The sequence below is a fragment of the Lynx rufus genome, unplaced genomic scaffold (genome assembly GCF_022079265.1).
Source record: "Lynx rufus isolate CCGP_SWC_20201006 ecotype Redwood Valley unplaced genomic scaffold, mLynRuf1.p SCAF_8, whole genome shotgun sequence".
Classification (NCBI taxonomy): domain Eukaryota; kingdom Metazoa; phylum Chordata; class Mammalia; order Carnivora; family Felidae; genus Lynx; species Lynx rufus.
Window position 1 is genome coordinate 59,176,376 of NW_025814896.1, and position 18,789 is coordinate 59,195,164.

The following is an 18,789-nucleotide window of genomic DNA, read 5'->3' on the forward strand; positions in this document are numbered from 1 at the left end:
TCTCCTAAATGTGGGTTGATTTTTTCTTTTTTTTAATTGAGATATAATTGACATATAACATTGTATAAGATGTATAAAGTGTTGATTTAATACATTTATAAATTACAGTATGATTACCACTGTGGTGTTAGCTAACACCTCTATCCTGTCACATAATTATTGTTTCTTTTTTGTGGTAGGAACTATTAAGATCTAGTCTCTTAGCAACTTTGAAGTTTATAATAGAGTATCGTTGACTATAATCACTACGCTGTGCATTAGCTCTCCAGAAATTATTTATTAGTTGCACGTGTGTACCCTAAAACATCTCCACAGTTTCACCAACCCCCCCCCCGCCAGCCCCTGGTAACCACCATTTTACTGTTTTTAGGAGCTTAGCGCTTTTAGCTTCCATATGTAAGTGATATCATACAGTTTTGTCTTTGTCTGTCTTGTTTCTGTTAGCATAATGCCCTCAAGGTCAATCCATACTGCAAATGGTAGGATTTCTTTCTTTCTCCTGGCTGAATAATATTCTAGTGTGTGTGTGTGTGTGTGTGTGTGTGTGTGTGTGTGTGTGTGTGTGAGATACCATGTCTTTCATCCATTCATCTGTTGATGGACACTTAGGTTGTTCCCATGTCTTGGCTATCATGGATTGGTTTATTCTTACCTGTACTTTTTGTTCTCTTTAGCAGCTGTATCAGATAATGAAGGCCCCTGCTTACTGTGCAAATAATAGGCCAGAACCCGTGATTCAGGTTCCTGGAGAGCTTTCAGCAGCCCCCATCCCAGGCCATACCACACATCTCTGGATTTGGACTTAAAATCTCTCCAGGAAGTTCCAGGGCTCAGGCAGGATTCAGAACCTGTGGAGTGACCCATGGCTAATCTTGAGATGTGCGTGATGGGTGGACAGATGCAGATCAGAGCCCAGGAAGGGCATGTGAGAGATGGTTTGCATTGAGAGCAGTGGCTGAGAAGGGTCAGGATGGCCCTCAGCATGTGTAGGTTTTCATGTCAGCCCTATCTGGTCTGAGGAGCTGGCTTTCAGATAATAGAGCGTCACTGATATTGGCCCCCTGCCCCTCCAATGGCAGGAGTCAGGGGCCCTTCCTGAACAGTGGGCACAAGCCCCCGGACAAAGATCAGGAGCAGCCAGGAGCATAGAGACCAGGATTCTACACCAATCCTTTTACTCACTTGGCTTATTTTGCCTGTTTTGTGGAGAGAGAAATCTTAGTATATGTCACCTTGTTTCATCTAGTCCTTACCATGACAAGTCAGGGTAGTTATCATCCTCATTTTACAGATAAGAAGACTAAGGCTTGAATGAGCCATGTGTCAAAGACACGGTTGTTGTCCTTGCAGGGACTCCTACAGAAGGATGGTCTGGATGGAGGCCAGATGGAATGGATGAAGAAGAAAGGGGGTGGCAAGTGTGTCCTACTTTTCTGCAACTTTCAAGGTGAAAGTAGTGAAACAAAAGAGCAGCTCAAGGGCAAAATAGCAGGATGCAGAGCCTTAGGGATTCAGGAGAAAGAGATGCTGAGATGGCGGTTCTCTCAGTCTTGCTGCACAGCAAAGTCACAGAGTAACCTGTAAGAGTGCTGGTGCCCAGGCAGCATGCCAGACCAGTTACACCAGACTCTGGGGCAGGGCCCAGGCATCAGTATTTTGGAAGCTCCCCAGGCTACTCTGCGTTGAAGCCAAAGATTGGAGGGAACACCTGTTTTAGAGATTTAAAGGAGTCATTAATGCAACCAGGCCCAGAGGGAAGGTGTCAGGAACATGGATGGACAGGCTTGTGTCTCTTCTGAGGCTGGCCGGAAAGGAGCAACATGGCAGGGGGAGACAGGACATATTAGGGTGTAGAGGACATGTGGGCTCCTCAGTCAGCAGGGAGGTAGGGACCAGGTGACTGGTGTGAAGGAATCTGTGAGTAGAGTGGTTTGTATCCAATCTTCCTTGCTCCCCTGTCCCTTTGGGCCTGCCGGCTAGAGGGGCCTTCATGTGAGGGGGCCCCCAGGTTTGTGTGGAGTGGAAAGGATTTGGACCAGCTGCTGGTCTTCACCCCTCTGCATGGCAGACCCCCTGAGGGCACTTAGGAATGCCAAGTCCAGGCCCGGAGGCCCATAGGACTCGAGTCTCTGGGCAGAGCCTGGGGGCTTGGCCATGTATGTACCAGGAGCAGTGAGAGCCCCCTGCCCCCCACCTTGAAGTGCGCCTGGTCCTCACCTGAACATGATTCTGTGACTGATGGGAACTATGATAACTGTAACTTTGGCTATTTCAGGAAAAAAAATTTTTTTTAATTAATTTTGAGAGAGAGAGCATGAGGGAGCGGGAGAGAGAGGGAGACACAGAATCCCAAGGCTTCTCACTGTCAGTGCAGAGCCCAACTTAGGGATGGAACTCACAAACTGCGAGATCATGACCTGAGCCAAAACCAAGAGTCGGACCCTCAAGTGACTGAGCCACCCAGGCGCCCATATTTCAGGAACTTCTGCAAGTAAGCTTTGTGTTCGTGTTGATCATGAGGAAGTTATCAAGAGCAGACTCTCCAACTTCCTTGCAGGGGGCTATCCCCACCCCCAACCCCCCTATAGGGAAATTGTAAGGCATTCACTCTTCTAAGGGCTTAAAAAATGTTTTCCCCTGTAAGCAACTGACAATGACTTTGAATGAATGCGTGCCTCTTCCCTGAATTTGTCTTTTTCTGTACTTAGATTATTGGCAAGCCAGGGCAATAAGTAAAATTAATAATATAAACAATTAGTAAATAGAGCTTGGTTATGAAATCCACTTTGGGTACAGGAAGATGGTTGTACGTTGCATGTTGGAAGCTCTCCCACTCTCCGTGTGCATGTACACGGACCAGTAGGAAGTCTTCCTGAGTTGGGCAATGCATTCATTTCCTAGGGCTGTTGTAACAAAGAACCACAAACTGGGTTGCTTAAAACAACAGAGTAGTTCTGGGGCCCAGAAGTCCCAATCAAGAAGTTCATGGGCCATGCTCCCCGACACCTATAGGGGAATCCTTTCTTGCCTCTTCCTTGCTTCTCATGATGGCTGGAAATCTTTGGGATTCCCTGCAGCTGTGCAGCTCCAATCTGTGGCTTCAGTATCACATGGCGTTCTCCCTGTGTGTCTGTCTTCTCATGTGGACACCAGTCATATTAGATTACCCCAGTATGACCTTATTTCAACTAATGACATCTACAGAGACTCTATTTCTAAGTCATGAGGAGCTGGAGGTTAGGATTTCAGCATCTTTTTTGGGAAGATACAACTCAGTCTGTAACAGCTGTCTGGTCCAGGTACTCTGCACATGTTTCAAGATCCATGTGGACCTCACTGGACAGATGAGGGAGCAGAGACTCAGGGAGGTGAGGACGCTTATCTAAGACACATGACTAATAAGGGACAGAGTCAGGATTTGAACCCAGGTCTTTGGCACTCCTGAATATATGACTTCCCTAGTTTAGACCAACTGAAGGGTGAGTACTGGGCTACTACTTTGCCACTCTCTTCACCTTTCTGCATGAAATCAATATCATCCTTTTGTTAGAAGGAAGCACAGAAATATGAAGTTAGTTTGATTTGTTGATCCGGTGGGATTCAGTGGGGATTTTTCATATATTTATTTTTATTTCCATTCTTACTGCTCTAACAACTTAAAATCCTCCTAAATGGTATAAAGAGAAGACTTTTAGATCTTGGCTACCCAACAGCCTGCTGAAAGTTGCTTGTCTTTTGGGATCTTCTTATGTCCTCAGCCTTATGTGATAAGGACTTAACCCAGTTTCTACTGGTGGCCAGGTTCTCTGGCACAAAAGTGCTCTGAATGGAAGAGCCAGGTCATGAGATGTCCTGGTTCCATCATTACTACGGGGTGTATGTCCGCAGAATAAATGTCAGAGTGTTTTGCCAACAACTGCTGGCTTGTTGCAAGGATCCAGGGTCTTGAAGGCTGCTGCAGCTTTTCCTAAGTGAGGAAGGCTTTGAACAGTCAGATTTCAAGATCAGAATTCCCAGTAGAAAACTCCTGTAATAAAACGTTGCCCATGAGTCTGAGAGAGTAAATTGCAGCTGCTAAGGCTTCTCTATTCCATCTTATTAAAATTTAATTTTATTTGATTTTTTTCCTAATTACTGGCTCCAACTTTGCTTTTCCCCACAGGTTCTCTGCCCATGGACATTGGTAGATGTGCGTCTTGGGTTCAGAAAGAAACGTTTTTTTAAAAGGGTTAGGTGACCACTGTTACTATGATGTGTGATGGCTGTAGAGACAGGGGCAAGCTGTCATTTTATTCGCTGTCCTTTTCTTCCCTGATTCTTCCTTGGACACTATCTTGACCCGCACTATGGCTAAGCCCTGGTCCAAAGCTTTCTTAGGACCTGAAGATGGCAACAGGTTCTGTGAGATGTGCTAACTGGCAGCTTGTTACAGACTGGGTCTATAGTAGTGTCACCTGATGGGGAAGGCAGGCCATGGGTCATAGGAGTAAATTCACTTCCTTATTTCCATGGGATGGAACACCTGTTCTTGGGGAGATAGGCTATTCTCCTTACTCTCTAGCTTGCCCTGTTGTCCTGTTTTCTTTTTTCCCAGCCTTTCCTGAATTAATGGTTAAATTCCCATCTGTTTGACCCTATAGAAGGGAGGGCTAAGCAGGGTGCATATTTAGTACAGGCTGGGACTTCTGTGCTGTGTGCTTTCTTCTAACAACAAAACACAACACAAAAATAAGAAAATCTACTTAATCCCTGAGATAAATTTAGTTACTGAAACACTTACCTCCTGCCTAGTCTGAGACAAGATTAGTGGAGTTCTGTAACAGAACCATGCAATTGTTGATATGTTGCAAGTCTCTGAAAGAGAATGACAGATGGCAGACTTTGAGTAATCGGATTTCAAGATCAGAATCCACAGGGAGCAAAACTCCAGCTACTTGTAGCTTATGGAAAACTAATTTCTTTCAAGTGAACTTAAAGAACTGTGTTCTTTGGTTTTATTTTATTCAGAGGATTTGTTAAGCAAATATTTATTAAAGGCATACCAGGAGCCAGGTACACCAGGTGTTGGGAACGGATAAAGGATCCCTGCCTTTCCCCTTGTAACCCTTTATACGTGCATTTAACCCTTGCATGCATTTAACCCTTATACATGCATTTAAAGTAAGAAACTTCTGGAGTACCTGGGTGGCTCAATCAAGTGTCTGGCTCAGGTCTTGATTTCAGGGTCACGAGTTCAAGCCCCGCGTCGGGTTCTGCAGTTGGGCTCCATGTTGGACTCTGTGCTGATCGTGAAGCCTACTTAAAAAAAATGTGTGTGTGTTTGTTTATTTGTTTATTTATAAAGTGAGAAACTTCTGTAGGTGGTAAACATCTAACATTTAGTTATAGCAAATTAGTTTTAATTTGATGCCTAAAAAGACTCTTTTGTTATCAAGGACAGAAATGTTGAAACCAAAGTCAGAAATATGGGATTTATTGCAAAGGTAGTAAAGAGTATTGTAAACAATTGTGCCAAACACTGGCGTGCCAAGCTTGACCTCTTTTGGTATACCTGCACACTCTCAAGATGAATGGAGAACACACATAGTAGGTGTTCACTAAAAGTGTCTCAACAATTGCACGTGAGTTGCTGTATTGAAATACATGTAGCTGGTAAGCTTGATGAAACAGGCAGACTCATCCCTTTTAAGACTGGTTTGCAGTTTTACAGGCTCCCAGGGGGCTCTTTCCATGTGAGGAGCTGGAATCCAGTGAAGTACTGTCTTTCATTTTGAACTTGAGTCTGTGGAAAGGTCTTGCTTCACTGACCCTTTTGACTCTCACATTGATTTCCATTTTGCAAAGGAGGTACTATTGCCTTACCTTATTTATTTATTTTTCTGTGATCCTTGAATGCCTCTAAGCTCCATTTCCTGCCTTTAATTATGTACAGGGCCATTAAACAAAAGTGTGGTTGGCAAGGTGGTTGTGACTGTAACAGTATAAGGTGCTATCAGGCAGCAGGCTGCACTTAATGAAATTTGGCTGGTAAACTGGTTTGTGCACCACTCATGAGTCTTGTTGAACAAGTTTAACAGCCTTTCTGCAACTGCCTCTGAGCAGGAAAGGACAATTCTTTGAACTTCATGCTCAGCCTTGTTTTTTACTTCCTTTCTTCAAAATCTTCAATGTGGGAATGGAATAGTCTTTATCTGTGACTAGTTAGAAAAAAGGCCTTAGGGACATGTACCAAGAGTTATTGTGAAGGGGCAAGATGTGAGGTAAATGTTCTTTGTGGTTTTATATATTTCCCAAAATGTCTTACAATAAGAATGTATTTATTTTGTAATCAAGAAAAAAAAAAACAACCCAAACTGCTTTAGAAGGGCAAATTGAGACCAAACTTCATTATTTTAGGAAAGATTTTGGGAAAAGATATTCTTCATAATTGATTCCCTTAATGTGATTTTGGGAGTACAGGCAATACCCATTGGGCTTGTTAAACACGGGATGTCAAAAGTGATAAATTAATAAGTCCCAAACAGGAAGTCTGCTGTTAAAGTCTGCAGGTACCCGAGTGCTCTAGGCTCTTTAAGGACTTTGGCCCAAGCAGATAGTTTCTCAACAAAATTGAGAGTTCAGAGATGTTTTGTCAAAGGATTTTGGTTCTTTTGAGGAAGGTGAAATAGGCAAGGGGATATAGTTTGCTTCTGTTACATTTGAATACACCAGGGTCAGTATAACATAATTTTGTGACTTTTTTCTTTTTTTTTTTTAAGTTTGTTTGTTTGTTTGTTTGTTTATTTATTTATTTATTTATTTATTTATTTATTTATTTATTTATCAATGCAGGGGGCAGAGAGAGAGGGAGAGAATCTCAAGCAGGCTGCACACTGTCAGTGCAAAGCCTGACTCGGGGCTCGATCTCATGAACTGTGAGATCATGACCTGAGCGAAAATCAAGTCGGATGCCCAACTGACTGAGCCACTCAGGTGCTCCTGTGACTTGTTTTTCTAGGCTTCCTGGGTTAGGGGATGGTTCTAGTCTTTATTGGTTAGGGGTTCCTGGAATCTAAGGGAGGAAGTTTCAGGATTAAAGTGAGTACCTTGAAAGAGAAGGGAATCCTGCCATTTCAACAGTGTGGGTGACTTGAGGACATTTTGCGGAGTGAAATAAGCCAGTCACAGAAGGACAAATTCTACGTAATACCACTTCTGTGATGAGTCTAAAATAGTGAAACGTATGGAAGCAGAGAATGGAATGGTGGTGCTAGTGGCTAGAGGGAGGAGAGAATGGGGAGGAACTAGTCAAAGGGTACAGAGTTTCAGTTACACAAGATGAGCATGTCCTAGAGGTCTAGTATATAGCACAATGCCTGTACTTAACAATATTTATACTTAAATATTTGCTAAAAGGGTAGATCTTATGCTAAATGTTCTTATCACAATGTTATATATTAATAATTATAAGAGAGTGGGAGGAAGCTTTTGGAGGCGATGGATATGTTTATGGCATAGATTATGGTGATGGTTTCATGGGTGCATACTTCAAACTGATACATTAATTATGTATACCTTTTTGTAGGTAAAAAAAAAAAAGGGGGTGACAAGTATCTGGAAAGAGCTGAACAGAATGGGAAGGACAGGTTAGCACGGGGCTAGAACCATCAGGATGGTGAGCAGGTGGTCCTAGAGCACTTGGGTCCCATTTCATAGCCATTGGGAGTGGCCAAAAGTGACATATTAGTGTCCAGGGAAGAGCTATGGGCAATCCTGGATTGTGCTGGGCTTGGCAGTAGAGGTGGAACAGGTACCCATCCCCATCCATTCTGGATGCCCCTAGCAGCTGGCATTTCATTTAGAGATGGTATCAGGCCTTCAGGTCAACTTCTTTGTTACTGTACCCCTTACCTCTTATTTTATAGCTTTGGATCATCCCTGTACTATAAGGATTTAATCCTAATTGCTTTACGTAATCATCATGCCAGAAGACCAGATAAATGGATGGTCAAGTGGATGGAAATGATGGAGAATTTTCAAGACAGTGTTCATTATATCCACGGCAACATGTGTCTGTTAAGGCAGGGAAGTCACTGTGTTTGGGACTGGCTGTCATGATGGTGTTTTGTGTAGGATTCTTATTGTCAGGCACTTCAAGCATTACGTCACCCTGTTTGGAGGTTCACTATGACAGGATCCTTATGTTCGGTCTGAGCCAAAGCAGGCATCTTGGTTCCCATCCAAGGATTATTTATGGAGCCACTAGAAGAACGTGTCAGAGTTCAGCAGTGTGGACCCGGAGTGCATTTATGTTCACATGCATTTATGATTTATCACTTGGGGAATGGAGTTAGGAAAATTGTTTTTATATTTACTTTAGGAGCCCCACTGTGGACATTTCTGATCATTAGAATTGTCATGCTTTTTCTTTAAATTGTGGTAAAATACATGTACCATAAAATTGACCATCTGGACCATTTTTAAGCGTACAGCTCAGTGGTATTAATTGTACAGTTCACATTGTTATGCAACCATCACCACTGTCCATCCCCAGAACTCTCTTCATCTTGGAAAACAAACTCTGTTCCCACTGAAGAATTTTCACAGCTTTGGAGTGAGGGCAAAAAGGATTCTTTAAGAGTCCCTTAATTCCAGTGAGAACAGGACCGAATGGTCTGCACTTGTAACTCCTCTTGGCTGATCAGAGCTACCCACTGTACCCACCATCCTCTCTTGGTTTCCTGGGAAAGCCTAGGTTCGTTGTGTGGCTGTCCTTGTCCCCATGGGACTGGAATGCAGCGTGCAGGTGAGGGCATGGTGGCTGCCTGTCCTGTTCTCGAGAACTGGGACCAGAATCCCTCCCTTGTGGTGCCCTTGAAGCTCTCCTCCGGACCTGCACTTGCTCCGACTTGTGTTGTGGATTTGGCAGGCTCATCCTGTCACCACGATGGGCACGTGGCTGCTGTGTTAGGCACTTCGTTAAAAAGATGAGCTCATCAGGTGGCCGGCTCCCGAGCTTCCCGCGTGATTCAGTTACCCTGTGGCTTTGCCCACCAATTGACTGCACTCTGAAAATAGCACCATCATCTCTCGGTTTCGCGGAGATTTGTGGGAATCATAAGGGACTCACACTGAGAGGTATATTGAATTATATAAAATGCTTTGTAGAAAAAAGTCAGAGTCTGGTAATTTGGATTATGAATTTTACTTTGAATAGGTAGAGTTTCTCATTGGGAATGCAAATATCCCCAACATTTATCTTCTTTTCAAGCCTAGTAGAAAGGACTTCACGTGATCTTTTACGTTATTTATTACTTTTCACAAATAAAAGTTTTTTTTCCTTTATTCTGGCTCTTTATTTGCCTTTTCCCCTAAGTCTCCAAAACAGCAATACCAGCCAAACCAAACAGCCCTAACGTGAAGACAGACCTTGAGACCAAATTAGTTTCCCAACTGTGGATTATGGTGTTGAGCTGTGGTGCACTGTGGGTGTGCCATCACATCGATGGCTTAGGTATAATGATGAGAAGCTTTTTGCTGGAGTGAAAGAATTTTTTTTTTTTGTCATGGGGCTGCTGAGGTCTATTCTAAGCCCAAAGCCATTAGGGAGACCTGCTTTCTTCAGTGCAGGGGGTAAAAAATAGACTGTTTTCTGTTTTTTTGCTTTCCTTAAAATGCTTTCTGTGGGGGTTGGGTGTTGCTGTGTTTTAAATGGGTTTTACTATGCGAGGGTGTTGTTACTGGTGAGAGCAGAGCAGTTTGTCACTGCTGCCTGTGGTTAAGTCCCAGGCCTGACACAGAGGTTGTTATATAAACCAGGAGGCAGTGGGAAGGCTTCTCCAAGTGTCCTTGTTTGTTCCATGTCAGTAGCTGCCATTTCGTCTTAAACTCGGTACCACCCATGTGCATGAAATCCAGCCAGAATGAAAGATTTGCAGCATTATCACTTAGAAGCAAATTATTCATAGGCCCCTTTTGGGCCCTAATTATAAAACTTGTCACTTGACATCTATCTCCGCCAGAGTTGTTATTCTAATAGCCTAAAAATAGGAGTGTTGCACTCACTGTGCCGCCAGGAGGGTTTTCCTGTAGAGCCAGACAAGCCATATGGAGCTGCCACAGAAGGCAGACCAGAATGCTCCGTGCGAGCTGCCCTGCATTTGGGGGGATTTGTTCCTGGAGACAGAGCCAAGACTCAGCCAGTCGGGGCTTGGGAGAGCAAAGTCAGTCTGAATGTAGTTAGAAGTGTAGGTTTGTGGATGGCGGAGCATTTCTGAAAATAATTGTTACCCTGTCTTTAAATTTTTTTTAATGTTTATTTTTGAGAGAGAGAGAGAGAGCATGAGTGGGAGAGGGGCAGAGAAAGATGGGGACAAGAGGATCCCAAGCAGGCTCTGCGCTGACAGCAGAGAGCCAGATGTGGGGCTCAAACTCAGGAACCGCGAGATCATGACCTGAGCTGAAGTCTGACACTTAACCACTGAGCCACCCAGGCACCCCTGTCTTTAAACAGCCCTAGAGCAGGGGAAGAGTCCTGTTTTGGAGCTGGAGCTGGGGAGGGCCCAGTCCTTAGTGCTCAGAGCTTTAGCCACTTCATCCCTCCCTCCAAAGGTGGCCATGAGGATTAATGAGAAAACAGACTTCAGTATTTTTTCTTTTTAATGAGCCTGAGTCTGCCAAATAAATACTGCCTCAGAGCCATCCATGTGAGTTGTCGTCAGCTTCCTTATAAAAAGATAAGTAGGGCTGCATACCCTGTTAGGAGCTATGCGTAAACATTTTGCCATCTATTTACCTTATTGATATGTATGTGTGTATATATTTTTGTCTTTGACCCATTTGAAATTTGTGGACATCATACCCTATTTTCTAATGACTTTGAATGATTTCTTTGCCACGCTAACCATTTTCCTTCACCATTCAGCAGAGATTTAAGGATGCTTTTTTCTTCCAGATGTTTCGTTTCTCCTTTTGGTTTTCCTACTGAGGACTCTCACTGATCTGTCTCCCACTTGTGCGTCTTCTCTGCCATATTGGACCCTGGTCTGCTGCTTTTGTGTTCATGCTTTGGTTGGTTCCACCCTGAGTGCTCTGGTTTACCCCAGATTCAGAGCCCCTGCCCGCTCCTGGGGATCCTGCAGGGGCAGTCTGAATTTGCGCAGATGTGGAGTGGAGGGCCCTTGTCTGCAGGTGGACACTGACTCACTCCCCTTGTCACTTTTTAAAAAAAACTAAACTTTACTTTTTAGAACAGTTTTAGATTTACAGAAACACTGTGAAGGTAGTATAGGGAGTTCTCATATACCCCACACCCAGTTTCTCCTATTGACATATTAGCATGGTGTATTTGTTACAACGAACGAACTGGTACTGATGGATTATGGTGGTAGGCAGAATAATGCTGCAAGCCTGCAAATGTGTTAGGTTCCATGGCAAAGGGGAATTAAAGGATGTAGATAGAATTAATTGGGTTGCTAATCAGTGGACCTGAATATAGGGAGATGAGCTTGGATTATCTAGGGGGGCCCAATGTGATCACAAGGGTTTTTAAAACTGGAAGAGGAACTCATCCTGGTGTTGCTGGGTTTGAAGATGGAGGAGGGGACCGAGAACTAAGTGAGGGAGCTGCGGCAACTCAGAGCTGGAAAAGGCAAGGAAAAGGGTTCTCACCTTGAGGCTCCAGAAAGGAGGCTGTTGACACTTTGACTTTAGCTCAGTGAGATCTGTATCAAACTTCTGACCTACAGAACTATAAGGTAATAAATTTGCTTCTTTTAAGCTATTATGTTTGTACTAACTTGTCACAGCAGTGGTAGAACATAAAGACAGTGATTGTTAACTAAAGTCGGTGTTTTTAAAAAAAAATTTTTTTAATGTTTATTTTTGAGACAGAGAGAGATGGAGCCTGAGTGGGGGAGGGGCAGAGAGAGAGGGACACAGAATCTGAAACAGACTCCAAGGTCAGAGCTGTCAGCACAGAGCCCGACGCGGGGCTCAAACTCACAGACCGTGAGATCATAACCTGAGCCGAACTCGGACGCTTAACTGACTCGGCCACCCAGGCACCCCCTAAAGTCTGTGCTTTACTCAGATTTTGCTGGCCTTTTAATTACCCAGGATCCCTCTCAGGATACACCTCACATTTAGTTGTCATCTTGGCTGTGACCGTTTCTTAGACCTCCCTGGTTTTTAGTGACTTTGATAGTTCTGATAGTACTGGTCAGGTATGTTTTCTGAGGCAGGCATGAGGCTCATTCTGATGTTTGCTTTGTCTCTTCAGACTGTGTTTTCTTGCCTTTCAGCATTCTTTGTCATTGTTTTTGAAAGCCAGGCATAATGTAAGGAGAAACAAGAACTGAAGAAATAGTTCTTTAGTGTGAGTTTTATGTTATTTTGTCTAGGACTTGGGCTGTTGGTTTGCTGTAGCCACAGATGCCCAAGGTTTTCAGATTCCTCAGGTGTCCTTGCCTTGGTCTCTCTCTCTGTCTTTGGGCTTCTTTTAAGAATGAGCTCCGGGGCGCCTGGCTGGCTCAGTTGGTAGAGCATGCGACTCTTGATCTCAGAGTCGTGAGTTCAAGGTGCACATTGGCCTTAGAGCTTGCTTAAAGACATTAAAAAAAATACACAAACTTGAGCTCCTCACATGGAGTCTGAGAGTCTACCAGTCCTTCCCAGTGTCATTATGCCAGAACCTGTTGATGTGGTGGTAAAGTATGGGGAGAAGAAGCACCCTGTAAGTGTTATCAAAGAATCTTGGTCTTTCAGTGGGTCTGTGTCCCTGGGATGTGCTCTGGACAGTGTTTCTTGGACGCCTCCCTTACCCTGACCCCTCCCCCTTCACCAGGTGAGACCAGAAGGCTGAAGGGGGCTGGAGTCCCAGAAACGCCCCTCCCCCAGCTGGGATAAGGTTCTGGAGAGTCTCCATCCCTGCCGGAGAGCAGGCCCCTGTTGTGGAGAATGTTCAGGGAGATCAGGAGAGGTTTTTCCTTGCTCTTCATAGCGAGAACCTGGTAGTAAAACCTGTACAGGTAAAACCTAAGACTGTGGCCATCAGGAGTCTCCTACTCTCCTGCTAGTCCACACACTCAGCCTCCCAGCAATTTGTCAAAACCTTATTGAAGTGTTCTATCAGTTGATGGCCCCAGCGGCTTCTGCTTCAGGTGAGTGATCTGGGCTGTGACTTTGGATTGTCCCCTCTCTCCAGATTTCTGGGTTATGATTTTGACCTGTGCCCTTGGGTCTCTGATGGGTCCCAGAAAAGCCGCGGATATTCAATTTGCTCAGCTTCTTATCATTAGGATGGGAGTGAGGACTTCAAATTCTTTACGCGGGGGAGCTGAAACTAGAAGTCCCCTCTTTGCTTCTTTGTTTTCCTCCCCACCTTCCTACCAGGTTGGTTGTGTTGGTATAAAACATCCTGACCATTGCAAGAGCTCCTGAGTCTTGAAGAGAAAAAAAAAAATCACTGTTTCCGATCAGAGAGACTGCTTCTGAGTTATGGTGACACCAAGTCATTGCCCACCCTTCTCACTTCCTCCTTTTGTTGCTCAGGTTTTACTTATTAGCAAACTAGATAGGGGGTCTACAACAGATCTCTTAAATTGGGAAGTACTGGGTCTGCATGTGGGATGGGTGGGTTTTTTTTTTTTTAGCACCTTTCTACTTTCCTTCCATCTGCTTCCCTATCACTAACCCCCTCCAAGCTTTGACAGGCAAAAATGTTTTATCAATCTTACACAAATACGGCTTAATCTTTACCCTGTCCTGCCTTCCTGCCCGTGGTTTTTTTTAAGTTTCATTTTTTAATTTGCATGTGAGAGAGAGTACAAGTGGGGAAGGGGCAGAGAGAGGGAGATCCAGAATCCCAAGCAGACTCATGCCCCCAGTGCAGAGCCCAATGTGGGACTCGAATTTACAAGCCATGAGATCATGACCTGAGCTGAGATCAAGAGTTGCTTAAGTGACTGAGCCACGCAGGTGCCCCCCACCTGTGCTTTTGATCACAGAGCTCCCCTAAGCAGCTGTGCAAGTTCTGTGTTAAAGTAGCAGCCCCTTTATTTAGCTGACAGCTTTCAGGCCCTCTCAATTACATGTAAGTCAAGAGGAAACCAGTGAGGGGCGCCTGGGTGGCTCAGTCCATTAGAGCATCCGACTCTTAATTTCAGCTCAGGTCATGATACCAGGGTCACGGGATCAAGCCCCACTCCGCACTGAGTGTGGAGGCTGCTTAAGATTCTCTCTCTACTTCCGTCCCTGTCCCTGGCTCACGCACATGTGTGCTCTCTCTCTGTGCAAACAAACCAGTAAGACAAAAATTCTGAGCAGCCTAAGGAATAATTGCTATAAAAACTCAGGCACCCTTCCTTCTTTCCCTAAAGCTGTTAATGGGGACAGATCAAGGTAATTGTATGGGTGGGGTGGATGGTCAGTTGGAGCCTAGATAAGGTAAAGAGGGCATCTGTCAGAAAGGGGATAGAATTGATCAGATAAGTAAATATATTAAGAATAATGGAAGCCAGGTTCCTCATGTTGGAGAAGAGAGTTGCAAATATGGAAAGAAACTGGAATGACCCTGGTATTTGATCGCAGTGCTGGTATTGGATCATAATTGGAAGTTTTTATGTATAAAATCAGTATAAAAATGAAAATGTCAATGAGTATATGTGTGTATACATACATAAACATGTACCCATACATATGTACATATATGTACAGTCCAAGCTCTGTCCACTGAAAGGTTCTGGGAGCAAGCACCCCCACAGCAGTAAGTGTACTTGGCTCCCAGACCTTGGCTTTTAAATACCATTCTTCACTAAAGGAACCAGGCTTCTTGGAGAAATGGCTGATGCCAGGGCTAGAGCAGGAAGAATAAAGGGTGAACTTGGATTATTTGCCAGAAAGTAGAATAATGGGGACACATCCAAAGGACACAGAAGCCAGCTTGAAGCGGTACCTACTGGCCAAGTCAGAGACAACGTGAACATCAAAATAATCGTAATACTAGATTGGATAAGGTAGGGAAACATGAAACCATACTGCTAGAGATAAATAAGTTAAATTTAAGGAGGAATGCAGTTTCAAAGAACTTCACAGAATACTTGTTAATTACAAAGGGAAAAAGGAGTAACTCTACAGTGCAGAACCCTGGCAAACGAGTAATGGGACAATACAAAATCGTCTGCCACCTGGTGTGTGGGTGTGTGTGTGTGTTTGCTGTTGATTCATGATGATATTCATTACAACAGAGTGATAGACCTTTACTTTGTGTGCTTTATGGTCTGTGAAGGACTTCAATATTTTATTTGCTTCTCACGGTCCCCTTCTGGAGTGGGCAGGGATTATTTTTCTACATTTGAGGATATGATATAATAACGGTAGTTTTTACAGCCAGGCAATAGTCTAAGAACTTTGAATGTTGCATACATTAATTCTCACAATTACCCTATAAGGTAGATATACTGTGATAATTCCCTTTTACAAATGAGACCAAGGCACAGAGAGGTTAAGTAACTTGCCCAGTGTCACACAGCTTAAAAGTTGGGAAACTGAGACTTGAGTCAGACATTCTGACTCCATATTTCCAGCTCTTATTTATAGAGTTGTGTTGCCTCTGTAATTGAGATGCTGAGGAAAGGAAACACTTAGCTAGGTTAGGTGACTTGTTCAAGGCCCCTTGTTCCCGTGGTTGTTGGATTCTGCAAATCTGTACTGAGTGCCTGTTAATGTCAGGCCCTATTCCAGATGCTGGGTGAGTGGTACTAGGCAGCCAGAGCCCTGGGACTCCTGGAGCTCAGGCTCTTGTGAGGTGAGTTGAAGAACTGGACGTGAGCCTGCTGCCTTCTGGTGTCAAGTCTAGACACAAAGCGAACTGCCTTGTTTTGCAGGGAGTGGGCAGCTGGTCAGTCTCTGTGCTCAGTGGTGCACTTTCTTTTTTCTTTTGAAGGTCGCCTGGTAGGTGCTCTGGATGCAGTGCTGGATTCCAATGCACGGGTCGCTCCATTTCGAATTCTGCTTCAAGTGCCTGGGTCCCAGGTTTATTCTCCCATAGCATGTGGTGAGTTACTGAGTGGATCAGACGTTTACTGGGCCATAGCCACTGGTGAGTTTTGTTCCAGTTGGAACATTCCAAACCTTAAGGTCTAAGCATGCTGAGTATCTGCATGTTGGTGAAGCTTGAAGGTAACTCCTTTTAGAAACTCATCTGCTTTTATGAGTTCTTTTTTTTTTTTCTTTTCTTTTCTTTTTTTTCACCCATCAAAAGCACATAAAGGCTACAAGCTTGGGCACCTTAGCTTGGGCATGCCAGGCTTTTGCGTGGTGTGCTGTTCCAGGGTGCTGTATATTGTTGAGTATGAATGGAACCCTTTTTTCCTGAATCTTGTTTCTGACATAACGAATGCCTTCCTGGGCAAGTGCACCTATCGTAATGGTACAAGGCATGGGGGTGGGGGGGCGACTGAGGGCTGTGTCTGACTTAGGGTAGTCTTCACCCCCTTGTTCCACGTTTGTGCTGCATTACTGGACTGCTGCGCCCCACGGGAATTTTGCAATTCCCCTCCCCCCCCCCCCCCCCCCCCCGCCATCCTCTTCTTCTGGGATTTCAGTCCTCCTGCACCGTCTAATGCTCTACTTGCCTCTCCAGCACCTCTGGGGCTGGGAATCAATCATTACATCTGAGAAGCCCCTTCTATTAAAAACTAAAGCAAGATGTGTCTTTTTAACCACATGAGTCATAAACGTTCACCTTCTAGAAATTAAATTGGTAAGAGAGAAAGAAAAGGAAATCTTCTGTACCCCTTTATCAAAGTGCTTGTCTCTCTTCTGAGTACCTGTGCTAATACACACAGAAGCTTCTAGTTTGGGTTTCGAATGGTAAACACGATGCATGTTCAGTATAATCCATTAACCTTTGACAAGTTCAAAGAAGAAAATGTCTCTCGCCTCACATCCTAGCCACCCAAAGCAACCTCTGGCCACACTGGGTTCACCTCATTGAGACCACTTTATACTGTATTTAGGACAGGTACAACAGTAGTTTTGAAGATGGTCAGAAGTACCTTTGTAAAAATGCAATCTATCTGACAATGCTGTTTTATAATAAAAGTGTTATGTTTTTACTTGATTTCAATAAACAAGAAGCTGAAGTAAAACCAGAGAAACTTCAAAAATGTTTCCTTAACGTGAGAGCTTATTTTCTAAAAGGTTCATCTAAGACTAAGGGAGGAGATTTGTGAAAGTGTCACAGGGTTAGGATTGTGGCTTTTTAAAGCAGTGTTGCAACTCTGACCATGTGTGTTGACTCCCCAGCCTGGAAGACAAGGATGCCAGCCTTCATATGCTCCAGCCTTCATATGCTCCCCCCTTTCTCTCCAGCCTTTCATTTAAAAACGTGTTACTATTAACTTGACGTTGTAATTTTCATTCTGTCTGCCACCATGCTGTCCACCATTCTTTGGCTTTGTCCTGTATTTAAATTGATCTGATGCTTTTACTCAGGTAGGGCTTTCCTAATATCGAATCTTTAATTTTGGCTCATCTCTTGATTGGCTAGATTACAGTTTTCTTACCCCAGTTATGTCTCACATTTGTAAGTATCTGTCCCTTGGCTTTGGACTTGAATGATACTTCGGCTGGGTATGATAGTCTCCAGCCATCTAGAGTATAGTGGCCATTGCTCCAGAGTCTTCCTGTATTTAAAGAGGCAATGGGAGAAATCTTAGGGTGGCCTTTTTTTTTCCTCTCCTTTTTGTCCCCTTGTGGGTGATGTGCTTTTTTGCGCCTGTAACTGTCTAACCCTTGAAGTTAAGTAGTTTAGTAACTTCCTTGGTTACTGCTTTGAGCACATTGTCAGGAACTTGATGTGCTCCTTTAGTATGTAGATTGAGGGGCACCTGGCTCAGTTGGTTAAGTGTCCAGCTTGGCTCAGTTCATGAGTTTGAGCCCTGTGTTGGGCTCTGTGCTGACAGCTCAGAGTCTAGAGCCTGCTTCAGATTCTGTGTCTCTGTCTCTCTTTTCCCCTCCCCGCTCAAGCTCTTTCTCTCAAAAATAAAAATAAAATCATTAAAAAAATATGTAGATTGAGGGGCGCCTGGGTGGCTCAGTCGGTTAAGCATCTGACTTCAGCTCAGGTCATGATCTCACAGTCTGTGAGTTCGAACCCCGCTCTGTGCTGACAGCTCTGTGCTGACAGCTCAGAGTCTGCAGCCTGCTTCAGATTCTGTGTCTCCCTCTCTTTGCCTCTCCCCAACTCATGCTCTCTCTCAAAACTAAATTAAAAACTTGAAAAAAAATTTAAAAAATATGTAGATTGATTTCTTTAATCACTTCAGGAAATTTTCTTCTGTATATGTATTTTTAAAAATGTATTTTATGTTCCATTTATTGGAATCCCTGCCTCAAAGATCCTTTATGTTGGAAAGCTATTGTCTACTTTTCATTCCTGTTTTTCTTGATTTGTCTTTTCAACTTGTATCCTCTGTGCTGTTCATAATCCTTTCCAACAAGTTCATAATTCTGTTTTCAGCCCTGGATCCCACACTTTGCTTAACTTCCTCCTCCTCTTGCTGTGTTTTTATTTATTTTTTATTTTTTTAGTGTTTATTTTTGAGAGAGAGAGAGAGAGAGAGAGAGAGAGCAAGCATGAGTGGGGGAGGAGCAGAGAGAGAGGAAGACATAGAATCTAAAGCAGGCTCCAGGCTCTGAGCTGTCCACATACAGCCCGACACAGGGCTCTAACCCACAAACTGTGAGATCATGACCTCAGCTGAAGTCGGACGCTTAGCTGACTAAGCCACCCAGGTGCCCCTTGCT

The 18,789-nt window shown here is 44.0% G+C and overlaps 1 protein-coding gene across 5 annotated transcripts in view; it reads left to right on the plus strand.

Moving 5' to 3' along the window:
• TBC1D8 (TBC1 domain family member 8) overlaps positions 1 to 18,789 on the plus strand; it is a 110,844-nt gene that overhangs the window by 25,202 nt on the left and 66,853 nt on the right. For 4 of the 5 annotated variants that reach the window (XM_047068530.1, XM_047068529.1, XM_047068525.1 and 1 more), the window contains exon 2: positions 15,923 to 16,033. The exons of the other annotated variant lie outside the window; for it this stretch is intronic. In XM_047068530.1, coding sequence (XP_046924486.1) covers positions 15,923 to 16,033 — 111 coding nt within the window. The remainder of the gene's footprint in view (positions 1 to 15,922; positions 16,034 to 18,789) is intronic. 5 annotated transcript variants of the gene reach the window in all.